Source organism: Nestor notabilis, unplaced genomic scaffold (genome assembly GCF_000696875.1).
Source record: "Nestor notabilis isolate BGI_N333 unplaced genomic scaffold, ASM69687v1 scaffold3177, whole genome shotgun sequence".
NCBI lineage: Eukaryota > Metazoa > Chordata > Aves > Psittaciformes > Psittacidae > Nestor > Nestor notabilis.
Window position 1 is genome coordinate 46,858 of NW_009935090.1, and position 13,952 is coordinate 60,809.

The 13,952-nt window shown below is 40.3% G+C and overlaps 1 protein-coding gene across 1 annotated transcript in view; it reads right to left on the reverse strand.

The window, feature by feature from the left end:
- Positions 1–13,097, reverse strand: part of LOC104408154 (MAM domain-containing glycosylphosphatidylinositol anchor protein 2-like) — a gene marked incomplete at its 5' end in the record, with an annotated part of 30,344 nt that extends 17,247 nt beyond the window's left edge. The window contains one exon of the mRNA XM_010017653.1: positions 12,920–13,097. Coding sequence (XP_010015955.1) covers positions 12,920–13,097 — 178 coding nt within the window. The remainder of the gene's footprint in view (positions 1–12,919) is intronic.
- Between the last annotated feature and the right edge of the window lie 855 nt (positions 13,098–13,952).

Below are 13,952 nucleotides of genomic sequence, written 5' to 3' on the forward strand. Positions count from 1 at the left end.
CTTCCAGCAAAGTCAATTGATTTATCTGAGAAAACAAGCAAATCTCTCTTCTCCAGGGAGAATGAAGCTCTCTGGATATTGTGTCAGCTACAGCCTTCTTTATAGGGGTGCAATTTATATTCATTGTTATGAGGAACAGCAGGCATCATGGCTAAATTGAGAAGGCATATAAACGTTTGCAGTTTTGGGGTTTTGGTGAACTATAAATCCACTTAAGCCACTGGAGCTTCACTGTAAATCAATGAAAACAGAAGGACCTGGAGCTTAGCTTGGATATGTACTGCTTAGCAAGGATGTCAGTCTGAAGCTTATTTAAAATCAGGTAATACTGCAGACTCAAAAAGCAGGCTTGAAAAATTCATTCTGAACCACAAGGTGAAATAGGAGTGATTTCCAAGTCTTCCTCATTCTGCTTCTGCCTGTCCAAAGAGCAACACAAACTGTACCCTCTCCACAACAATCAGCATAAACCACCATTCTATAAAATCCATCTGACACAAAACTGCAGTCCACAGAAACTTCCTTGGCTATTAGCACCTCAGGCAAATTGACCTGTTTTCTCAGTAAATCCATCAACTTTATTAGATACACCAGGAGAATTCATTTCCTTAAGCACAGTTCCTTAACTGGCAAACATAACTGACAACCATTGGCACGATGGGATGCCAATTTCAGACCTTGCACTTTGGTTCGGTTCTGGAAGCAAGGTCTTCTGAATCCTGAATTTTGAATGATGAAGAATTGGCAATATAGACAATCATTCAGTGTGTAAGCACCATCCTCTGCATTGCAGAGAAGAAATGCAAGCAGAGACCTGATTGTGGTTCTTCCTGAGATACAAGCAAATCAAAGAACAAGGCCATAAGGAATACACACGGGAAGATTACATCCAAAATGCTTCAAGAGAGAAGCAAGTGAATAGATGCAGACTGACATCTCCGTCTTTATCCCAAAGACCAGGAAGAGAATGCAAAGACCCTGACAAAGCTCTTGAAAGACAAAAGGACTCGAATAAAGCACTCCGAACAAAATGCCAGCTGTGCCTCTCATCTCCAAGAATATCTTTTACATGACTTGAGCTCCAAATTCACTTGGTTTATACTGTATTTTGTGCATTTGGCTTCCACCTCCAATTATGCAAGTCCTTCCTATAGCAAAAATGGTGCTACATCTACACAGTGTGATCAAATTAAAGGGCAAAACAGTAACTTAAGAAGAAAAGTTCTGTCTACCAGACCCAGTCCTGCATCAAAGTGAATTAACACAAAGCATTTTCAGCCATTCAGCAGTTTCTAACACTGCCCCTCCTGTAACTTAAATACTGCATTTGCATGTCACACCATGCCCTCAGAGCTTCATTAAGAAATTCCATATCAGCAGAACAAAAGTTTTCTTCGAGTGAAAAAAAAAAAATTAAAAATATTCAGGCCAGATGAAAAAAGCAAAGTAAAGGTTTGTAATTCATTTAATAGGAAAACACATCATATAGGACTTCTCAATTTGTTATACATTGGAAAAGTTTAGTGTTAAATATTCTTGGCACTGAACACTTCTTAAAAAAATGACAAAAGAACAAAAATCAGAAATAGTTCCCCAAAATTAGCTCAGTACATTTCTTATGCAAGAAGTAGGAGAACTTAAATAGATCTGGATGGCCTTGACCTGTTCATAAATGGGGCACACTGAGTGCAGGAGGAACAGCCAGCCCTTGCCTAAGCATACATGGGTGTTCCAGCTCGTGACATTGCTCAGACCACTACGGTTTGTTGAAAGCACTAACAACAGTGCTAATTAATATTAAAGACAGTGGTCAATTTTAGTTAAAACAGATGCCAGCTTTGAAGTAGATTCAGGTTATTAATAATTTATTTGTCCCAATTAGGGCAAAATCTGAAACTCTTCTCAAGGCAAAATGGTCTTCATTGTAGTATGAATTTTTGTCATCTATTTCCATAAAGTTCAAGTTGAATATAACTCTATAACATCTAATCTCTTCCATTATTCAGGTGTAACATCTAGTTGCACTAACTCATATGAAATCCCTATGGTTTACACTATATGTTACAAAACAAAATGTAGATCTGAGGCTACATCTCAGTGTTTACGTCATTTGATGCTACTTGCTTAAGTATTGCAGAAATTTCATAAAAAGAAAGCTTTTATGTGATGTGATTATTCCAGAATTGAAGAACAAGATTTCAGTTTGCAAGCAGGCACCCTGTGCTCAGTTGAAAACAGCTCTTCATTCACAAAGGCGTAGATAATATCAGAACTGAACCCAACAGGTTTAAAAAAGGCACTAAAACTTTTGTAGAAAGCACGGACAATAATGAGATTGAATTTGTTACGGGAGACAGAATTTCTCTTCTCCAGCTTACAGATTTGAACCCATTTGCAGATCAAGATTTCTTCCCTGTCAACGGATTTCATTCAAAGAATTGTTGGGGGGAAAAAAGCAAACCAAAATTTCACCATCTATTTGGTCATCTGAAAGAAGTTATACTGGGCACCCTATAGTTCTGCCGGGCAACCTTCCCATCACCACCTGTGCGGAGAGAGGCAGACCTAGAAAGCATATGAAGGAAACGGTGGACAGGTTGGTGGAGATACCCTCCCTCACTTGATGCCTAACACACTCCCTATTGCAAGGAACATTTGGATGCCACCTGCACTCTACCACGTGCCTAGTAGAGCTATAGAGAGATTTTGAAAATGAGACAGTTTCAGATCTTAAAATCACAGAGGGCTACTACACTGTGAAGCACTTAGGATTGCAATGCATTTTATTCTTGATATCACAGAGTATATATTTAATATATTAATTAGCTAAGTCCCATGTACTGCTCATTTAAGTCAATGGGAGCGGTTCCTTCAGCTCCTGAGAGCTTTGAACTAACTCCTGATTAATTATTAATGCATTGCACAAAATCTTCCACAAATAATTTAAAATTTACAGAAAGGCTTAGCCACTGTGTGTGAGAGTTGGAGATGGAGGCTGCTGGTACAGCCCAGCACTACTTTTCTGCCTGATTATGGCTGCATGACAGCAACAATAATGGCAGACTGAACCCCATTCCCTGCACAGGAATATTTTTTGCATGTGTTATTAAAAGTAAGAGGAATGTCAGAATGTTGCGACACAAAATCAAGCATTTGCTGTGATGTGGAAGAAAAAGATGAAGGAGATAGATGTGGGGACTGTTAGGAACAGAGTAGTTTTACTGGGACACGACAAAGCTCGGACCAAGCCTCCTGTTTGTGACATTTGTGGGAATTTGCCCATGGAAAAGTGTAAGAACAAATCCGTTAAAGTCCTTTGTGCCCTGCACATAGGATCATAGGATATAGCATAGTTTGGGTTGAAAGAGACCTTAAAGACCATCTAGTCCCACCCCTCCCCTGCCATGGGTAGGGACCCCTTCCACTAGACCAGGTTGCTCCAAGCCCCGTCCAACCTGGCCTTGAACACTGCCAGGGATGGGGCAGCCACAGCTTCTCTGGGCACCCTGTGCCAGCGCCTCACCGCACTCACAGTGAAGAGCTTCTTCCTGATATCTAATCTGAATCAACCCTCTCCTATATCTACCCACATCTCTGTGCCTGAGCACCAGCACATTAGCGAAAACATAGTCCGCTTGCAATTTCAATCATGCCCGTAGAGCTGCCTCCTGTGAATTTGTCTGAACACTTTCACACCCGAGTTACACTGTTGGTCTCCACATTTCACTGTGTAAATGAGGTCCATGATTCCCACATGCACTGCATGAAAAAAGTCTTTTTTTTAAAGCTGCAGATGAGCTTCTGACTACCCTTTGAAGCAGCATAATAACTCGAGAACTACAAATGTAATTCTCATGCAAAGATAAATGAGGTCAGAAAATTTCATAGACTTCAAGATTTCTACCATACCTGTTGAGGTGCAGGCACAGTTCCTACACAATAGGTCTTTCAGGTATTTAACTACTCCCATGTCTAAACCATGGCATCGCCTGTACATTCTGAGCTGCAATGCCCATAAATGGAGGTTACTTTTAGAGTGTTAGTATTTTCTTTTATAGAATCATAGAATCACAGGACTATAGAATGGTTTGGGTTGGAAGGGACCTTAAAAGCTCATCTAGTTCCAACCTCCTGCCATGAGCAGGGACACCTTCCACTAGACCAGATTGCTCAAAACCCCGTCCAACCTGGCCTTGAACACTGCCAGGGATGGGGCAGTCACAGCTTCTCTGGGCAACCTTTTCCAATGTCTCACTGCCCTCATAGTAAAGACTTTTTTCCTAATAGCTAATCTAAATCTCCCCTCTTTCAGCTTAGAACAATTCCCCCTTGTCCTGTCACTACAAGTCCTTGTCAAAAGTCTCTCTTCAACTTTCTTGTTGGCACCTTGAGGTACTGGAAGGCTGTTCTAAGGTATCCCCTGAGCCTTCTCTTCTCTAGCTGGACTGTTTAGATGAACTGTTCGGGGTAGTGAGAAGGAATGATGAGCTAGAGCTATGATTTTTCCATCCTCCATTTACTCCTTCTTTAGCACCTTGGAGGAATAAGACGAAAGACACCTTCAACCACCAGCCCAGCTCACACACAAAAACTAAGGTGGTCTCTGCAATCTATGGGCTGTGACTGAAAGTAAAATACTTATAATTTATTTTTTAACTGTGAGGAACAATGGATGCAAGGACAGTTCTTCATACACATAAAACTAAAAAGATAAATACTTACGTAAATGCGGATTTACTGGAGCTGGAAGACAGAGCAAAAATAAAATTAGCACAAAGAAGAAATTCTAACTTATCAATACTCAGACTGTCCTAAATTTCCCATTTTCCCCTCCCCTTTACGACCTTGATTGTAGCTCCTACACTGAGACAGCCAGCAAAAATGAAAAGTTCCTTTCTGAGCAGATTTTCTGGCTCCATGTCAATCCAAAGCAAAAGTTTTAGTGAGAAACACTAGCCTCTCCCATCCATGATTTGTATGCTCCATCACTAGTACCTGCAGTTTGGGGAACAAGATGCTGGAATTAAGCATCAAATCTAGATTATTGGTGCAGATATTGTAAAGATGGGGATGACTGGATAGCAAAACTCCAGGGTAATGCCTTTGTACAGAAATCCAACAAAAGCTACAGAGGGGATGAACTCACCATAAGCAGAGGTCTGTGCTGGACCTTGCTCAGCATTTAAAATTTCATTTTAGCATTGTTCTAGAATACTTCACATAATGAATTACCCTTCTACTCAATAAATAGTACTACTCCTCAGTGTAAGATGTCTGTGTACACACAAGTCTTAAGAAACAGACAGCACTTGAATTCTTCTTAGAAATGCCAATTTTACTTTTAAACAGCAGAAAAAATAAGCACAGCAAGTTTGTGAGAAGAGGTTTGATCTCATTAGTCTGAGAGACACAACCAAGGAAAAACTGAGTCTTCTGGCACATAAATCCTCTTCTATGGAGGCGATATGTTAAAAAAATTTAAGACTATGACAAAGGAAGGTGAAGTGTGCTGTCCTAAAAAACTGCCAGCAGTTCCATCACACCCCATGCTTGCGTGAGGAGCCACTCACAAACCCCTCTACATCCATAATTCTTTAATACTGAAGTTTATCTACTTAACACCTCAACAGGCTGAAACAGAACTAAAGTCAAACCTCCATAGTGCCTACAGATACCTTACCATAGGAATGACAACCCAGGTTTAAGTCCAGAGTAACCTGTACAAGCTAAAAACTGGAAATTGGGTTTGAATAAGAAATAAGTCTGCAGTTCTGTGCTACCTGTTTGCAGAAGGCTAAATTTGAGGATGGGTGACTTAGGAAGTGGCCCTTCTGCTCTAAGCCCGCGCGCATGTGAGAAACAGAAGGGTGCTAAGCTCACAGCTGGAATTGAATGTTATTAATATAAAGTTGGAAATAAAATTTTATCTCCAAATAATGGGTTCATCTGGCAACGCCAGATATCAGTATGAATGTTACTCCATGTTTTCTTGCTGCTCTTCTCATACGATATTACTAGATATAAACTCTTGGTTTGTGACCCTGGTCATGGATTCTGCATAGCTTTAGATTTCATCTGAAGTTTTCAAAACAACACTAAATTAGCAACTCTGCCATTTTATCTCCCTTTCTCTGAAACAAATGAGCAGTGATTTGCTCCAGTGCAATCTTCTTAAAAAACTTAGTCATTACGTTATATTAGATAACCTCATAGCTTTTACCAACAAATTACCTTTCATTCTCCAAGAAACATTAATTTGGTGAAATCCTTGAGTGATTGAACTTGAATTAGCTGAAATTGCTGGGGACTACATTTACTGATGCTTGATTTGTAGCTAAACATACATGTTTTTATGGAAACTATTATCAGTGTGTAACCTTGAGTCATACTATTCAGATTGTTCACAGCGGAGCAAAAAAAGGCTTCTCGGCAACCAAGCTTCAGTTCACACTGATTGACAAGAGCAGAAAAACAAATTAAAGCAGTTTGGCTGAACTTACCTAACATTATAAATACAGAAAAATACCCCACCACAACGAAATAAAAAAACAGAAAGCCCACTCCTCTAAGTAATACAGCATGCTGCTATAAGACAATGCGAACGGCTCTAGCTCTCACTGCAGAAAGGAAAGGCTGCTGTGTGCATGACACACAGGTAGCAAGTTATATCAGCTGTAAAGGCCAATTAATGGATGACTGAGGGAGTAAATTCCCAAAGCTGACTTTGAAATGTCTGGAAAACCTGTGCACCTCAGAGGGTTATTGCTGCTCTAGTCAGCTGACCCTGGCTCATGCTGGGAGGAAGGTTTTGCTGGAGGAGGATCTCAGGAGAACAAAATGTCATGAAATGCTTGAGCTTAGTTAGAGCCAAGACGGATGATCCCTTAATCTTCCTGCTGTTCCTCCAACAAGCAGAGAATAAAACCTGCTGGAATTTCAGTTTGTTGGATGATTTTACTTTTCAGTGGTCTGTATTTGTGCAGGTGACAACAGAAAATTGTGGGCTGAATGGCTTTTCTTAATGCTTTCCTTTCTGTTCAGTGCAACTGCATATACGTCGAAACAGACTTCCCACAGCTCCTTCCCAATACAAATACTTGCTTGGTAGTGAAGTGGTCTTCAGAGTCTGCAAGATTATGTCCCTCCTTTAAAAAAATAGTTGCAAACTAAGCTTTCCTAGGTATGGAGAACATAGAGCCAGAGGTAAGTAGAACCATTCTAGATGCTCACCTGCTATGTTTTATACCACTGAAAAGTGGTTACTTGTAATTACAACCAGCATCTAAAAGTTTTAACCAAGATCAAGAGTCCATACCTCTAAACACCTGGTTTGCACAGGAAAAGCAGTCTTCACTGTGAATATTGGTACTTCACAGGGACAAGGCTTTCTTCCTTACATAATAGCAATCATCCTAACTTACTGTTTGTAACACTGGATAATACTGGAAATGTATGCTAGTACAAACTTAAAAATCCTATCGCTTATGCCCTATTTGGTACCAATTTTACTTTTCTGGAAAGTGTTATAGAAATATAATAATGACAAGAATAATAGCAATAAATAATTACCACAGTTCTATTCTCTTCTTTCATACAGAATCTGCGGAGTGTCTAAGCCTCACATGAAAATATGCAAGCTGGACTAAAAAGTAACTGGGTACCATCATCTATCTCCTGCTATTGCAGTGCTGACTCTACATACCAACAGTAGTAACAGGTTGTTGGCTTTTTCCATAGAAGGGAGCTAAACTCATTTCTTTAATCACCAGTTTACTTTAAAAATACTTAAACGTAGGTGTGTATCTGAACCAGCGAGTACTGAAGTTTTAATTGGAGTATTTGGGGGACTTCACAGCCAGTTCGTCTCAAATAGGCTGACAGAGATTTATGTATAGTGATGGAGATAATATTTAAAATGTTATTATGAGACATATCTGCTGTTACTATGAGACATCTCTGTTTGTATTAGCCTACAAAACACTCATTACTGGCAGTTAAATTACCCTGTTTGTATTTACTCGGCAGACTGTGTTCACTAGCAGAGTAACACATGTAACAACCAAAGAATTTGTCAAGTGATGTTTGGCTGTAATTATCAATGTCGCTCCTACTGTGATGATTGCTCTTTTCTCCCATCCTTTCAGCATTCAGAGGAGAGAATAATTCATGACAGGCGACGGATTTCCCTATGAAATGCTTGTGCCATGGGTAAGTTTTTGATTCATGGGATTGGATACTGCGGTGTTTTTATTTTGTATTTACAGCTTCCACTTGGGAGGGAAGGATATACTGTATAGAGCTCACCACTGAGGTTTTCCTGCTTTAATAGTCTCCTTATTTTGGACATTCAGATGGCTACCTGCAGGTTAGCACATTGGAAGCTGTTACTTTTATATATTATCAATTTCCATGTTAATCTCCAGTTGTGGGGGTTAATTTAAAAGGTGATGTCCTCTGCATCATGTACAAAGGAGCGTAATCCAATAAAAATGACATGACATGTCGAATTAATGTGGCTTAACTTCAGTGATCTGGAAGTTAGATCCAGACACATCATCAAATAGTGTCATTGGAGTGTCTCTAAAGTCACAGAGGACAGTGATTCATCCCCTGGAAGAAATCAGGAGAAACCTTCTCCTATCTAATAAACCAGCAAAAGCAACCAATACACTAGAAACATCCTGTTGATTCTTACACATTATATAACTATATTCTAGAGAAATCAGTTTTGTGGAGTACCTACCCAAGATTGTCCTTCTACAGAAGACAAGTTTAAGCTGCCAAAGTAAAACCTAGGTACAGCATGGCCTATCTATTCTCTGTGAAAGTTAATGTATTCCCTGGAGGTAAAAGACACTGCTACGATTTTTAGCAACTCTAAAACATGTCCAATCTGCTTTTCACACTGGCTGTATTTCTTTAAAAATGGAGTGAAATCCTATTAGCCTGCTTAAAGTTTTAAAAAATAAGGTAAAAAATGTTTACAATGGAAATCTGCACCAGTATACATTGGTGCATTTCGAACCTAAGGAAAAAGTATTTTTTTACTCTAAGTGTGATTGAACACCAAACAGGTTGCCAAGAGAGATTGCGAAGTCTCCATCCTTGGAGATATTCAAGACATGAAAGGACATGTTCCTGGGTCCTAGTCCTCCAAAAAGAGTATTCCTGAAGTGGTGGGACGAGAAGAAGGGCTGACGCTGCTAGAGGCCAGCATGCTTCTGGAGTACTGATCAAAACTGAACACGCAGAGGTGCACATACACACACACACACACACACACACACACACACACACAAAATCCCACTGAAAATATGAATCACAGAACCACAGAATGATTTGGTTTGGAAGAGACCTTAAAGAGGCTCAAAGCCTTGTCTAACCTGGCCTTGAACACTGCCAGGGATGGGGCAGCCACAGCTTCTCTGGGCAACATGTGCCAGTGTCTCACCACCCTCACAGTTAAGAATTTCTTCCTAATAGGTCATCTAAATATAACCTCTAATTCAAATTCCTAATCTATATCTACCCTAAAACTCAAATGTTTTCCCCCTTGCCTGAGGTATCACAATAAAAAAAAATGCAATTGGAGAAAATGTAAAAAATTATCTTAGTTTTCCTTTTAAGAAACATCTGCTTGATGTCTTTGTTTTTCTGGATATTGTTTATAGTCATTTCTTACATCGACACAGGCCTGCTGCTATGGATCGTGCTAGTCCATTAACTGCTTTTCTAAGATTCCAGCATTTCAGATTGTAAGAACTGGAATTGCACTATAATAATGTCCATTATGTCATTATTTTAGAGTTGAAGCTATAACATCCTTAAAATTAGTCTGCTTCTAGATTGCTGACACTAGAGTCATTGGACGAACGCTAAGATAAAAATGCCTATTTTAAGCACATAAAGCCTGAGTGGTTTTGGGATCCCTCTTCAAAGGGAAGTCACTTTAGGTTTATCTTAGTGATTAGCATCTGGGTCATGATTCCTGAAACTGTGAATTTGTCGGCATCAGAGTAACAGCACTGCGTACTGCTCCAAAAGCATCTCTCCATCTGGGGCACAGAAGCAACAGCTTCCTCTCTCCTGGGCAGCTGGATTCTACATTGGCACCTCATCAGCACATTTGAAATGGGATGTTTTTCACATCTGCGCTAATGGCAGATTGTAGCAGAAAAATTTTCAGTAGACACAATATGCCTTTTATGCCGCATGGGAATGTTCTTCCTGCAAGTCAGGGGCTAGAAATGTAAAACACATAATGTTTCGTTAAAACCTCAAACTCAGCACAGTTGAAAGCCACAGCCGAGACCTCAATCAACCTTCTGAGACTTGCCAGAGTAAAATCCCCACCAAAAAAGAGCAGTAGTGACCTGAATGGTGAGGGGTTTTTTTAATCCTTACAGGAGCACTGGTCATTATTTAAGTCATAGAAGAAATTTCAAGATCCACAGAAGAGGGAAGTGGCTGCCTAGCACAAGCTGTTGGTGAGGATGCAAGTGTCCCTATCACAGCCAGCATGCAGAGATTGGGATAGATGCAGAGAAATCCCAAATGTCTGAATGAAGCTTCTGCTCCTGATGATCTTTGGAAAAATTCTTTGTCTTTCCTATGTGCATGTGGGGAGCCCCAAAGAGACCTGACTAATACTGCTGGTGTCAGAAAACAGGAACTTCTTAGGGTATGAAGGTCCAATAAGTAGGCAAATTGGACAAAAATCCAATAAGGAGGAATTGCATCAGTGTGGCTATATTCTCCTCATTTGTAATTTCATAGATGTCGTAAGCAAGTAGTTTCTTTAATTGAGATTTTGTTCTCATGAGATTTGGGAAACAAAGACTTGGCAAACACTTTTGTGTAACAGGTAAAGATTCATCATCATCATTAGAGATCTGTCATTTTTTTGAAATGTGCCACTACATTCTTTAGAACTGATATTTGAGATGACATAATGTAAATTTTCCCTTTATGTTATTACAATGATAAAAATATTTTATTATGAGATTCAGTAGGGCTGAGCTAATCACTGATCACTAAGAACTGTACATATGATGGAAAAGACATTAAAATATTTTTTCAGATACTTTAAATTATTTGATAATGATTTCTGAAAGCAGTTCCTCATCTGTAGGCTGTTTTGGGGCATTCTGCTGCATGTGATTTCCTGCTTTGGGCTCTCTTAGGTATCTGCATAGCACTAATTATGGTTGGATCCAGCTCCTGGAGCAATTTGACCTATGTGGCTAGCTGTGACTTGATTAGCAAGGGTCCTCATGGTAGAATTAATAGGATCACAGAATGGTTTGTGTCGGAAGGGACCCTAAAGATCATCTAGTTCCAACCCCCTGCCATGGGCAGGGACACCTTCCACTAGACCAGGTTGTTCAAAGCCCCATCCAACCTGGCCTTGAACACTGCCAGGGATGGGGCAGCCACAGCTTCTCTGGGCAACCTGTGCCAGTGCCTCAACACCCTCACAGTAAAGAGCTTCTTCCAAATATCTAACCTAAATCTCCCCCTGTCAGTTTACAGCCATTACCCCTTGTCCTATTGCTACAGGCCCTGCTACAAAAGTCTGTCCCCAGATGATAAAATACTTTCATGGTTCTGTGTTTAAAATTATCTCCCCCTGCCACACACATCCCTTCTTCAATTATAAATCTTTCTGTTAAGCACATCAGGTTTCTCATTACAAACTGCACAATGGTGTATTTAGCAAAGCTACCTTGTCTCTAAGGCTCCTCTTGCCCATTCATTTTTCACAGAAGAAAAACAAAAAGGTGATTCAGTTATTCATTAAAAAAAAATACCCTAAAAAAGGTATTTTGAGGGATTTTTCAGAGCTCTAGGGACTGATTCCTGGTAACGCTAGGAGACTGAATGAAAGGATGTAAGGATACTGTATTTTTCTTGTTAGGTTAAAGTGGACAAATCTTCATCACAGCTCAGCCTTTTAGAGGAAGATGTATAAATGCCCTTTCCCACTTGTTTAGGACCAGAAACAGTCACTTTTTTTTACATATATTGTTGCAGTTTAAGCCCAGCCAGTAACTCAGAACTACGCAGCCACTTGCTCGCTCCCCACCTTCTTCTTCCCCCCGCTCCCAGAGCGATAGGGAGGAGAATCAAACGAATCTAACTCCCATGGGTTTCTATACTGGGCATGACGTGCTGTGGTATGGAATACCCCTTTGGCCAGTTTGCGTCAGGTGTCCTGTCTCTGCTTCCTCCTGGCTTCTCCTGCCCCTCCTCGCTGGCAAAGCATGAGACTGAAAAGTCCTTGATCGGGGTAAACATTACTGAGCAACAACTAAAAACATCGGTGTTATCAGTACTGTTCCCAGGCTGAAAGTCAAAAACACAGCACTGCACCAGCTACTAAGAGGGAGTAAAATGACTGCTACCGCTGAACCCAGGACATATATGTATCATTCACATTCAAATAAAAATATCTCAAGAAGTGCTCATTCTGGGGGAAAAATAAAGTATATTGATGACATCACAACACTGATTTGTTACTTTCAGAATCATACCTGTTTTGTAGATTTTTCTTCAAAACTCACTGCCCTTCGAAGTGTTCAAAGTAAAAACAAACTCTTGAAACGAGCTTTTCATGAAACTAACATCAATTTGTTCGATTTTTCCATTTATTTCACAAAAACTTTGATAGGATTTTGTATTTTGGCTGTTAAGATCTTTTTTATTGTTATTATTTTATTCATTACTGTGAATCTTTCCAGAGGTGGAGAAAAAATTTTGTTTCTACCAAGAACCCTCCTTCCTAGAATCCTACCCTCATCCCTTGCAGCATTATTTCCACTGGTATTCAGTTCACACAGTGCAGCCATACCCTGTACAAAAGATCGAATTCTGCAGAATTCAACACAATGCATTTGCTTGTACACAAAAATCTTCTTACCACTGTATTTGATGACCCGAATAGTTGAGTCCCCCTCCCCAAATCTGGTGATGGGCGTTAGACGGACTTCATATGCCTCTGGCTTGATCAGCTCGGTTAGGTTGTATGTAATTAATTCTCCCTTTTGAATGTTTCCATTCACTGTAATTTCCTGTTCCCACCAACGCTGTTGTCCAGCCTAGAATTGAAAGAAGAATGCAAATATAAGAACTTCTGGGACAGATGTTCTATTCACCTTACAAATAAACAGGAGCACAAACGGACCTGTGCAACCCTGGGTGCATCCTTAAACCTTCCAACAACCCAGGAGGATGAGAGATACAGCAAAACCACCAACCTCCCTGAGACAACCCACAGATTGCAAACCCACATTATGAAGAGGCCACCACTGTCTGCCACCTGCCCATGCAGGTCCTGCACCAAACCTTGGGCAGCCCAAGACCGTAGGCACCACACAGCATGCAGACATTTGCTCTATGCAGGAAAAGTATCATGTTAATTTAGATCAGGAGAATTTCTGACACTCGCCAGACTGAGTACAGTGAGGGACAATACGCCCCATTTGTGATGGTGTGTTAAGCACGCAAGTATCCAAGCAGATGCCACAGCATTTACAAAATTTCACTGAATTCTTCCATCTTTAGGAGTGCCCTCTTTGCAAATCTGCACCTATGTTTAAAACCTACTTATCAAATTGTTAAGTAATGGGTTTTTTTCCCTTAAAAAAATCACTGCTCATTTTGGTTCATTTCATCAGCTTACTGAGGCTGAATTTACCACGCTATAGAATAATAGAATAATTAGGGTTGGAAAGGACCTTAAGATCATCTAGTTCCAATCCTCCTGACATGGGCAGGTACACCTCACTCTAAACCATGTCACCCAAGACTCAAACCTGACCAGGTAAATTGGCTTCTAATGCCTATTCCCTCCAAGATTTTAAAATAATGTTGGCCAACTACATGGCAGATGTGTTTTTAGCCACTGCACACACCAGGCTGGGACAGCCGTGACTCCATGAGCCGGGTGCTGC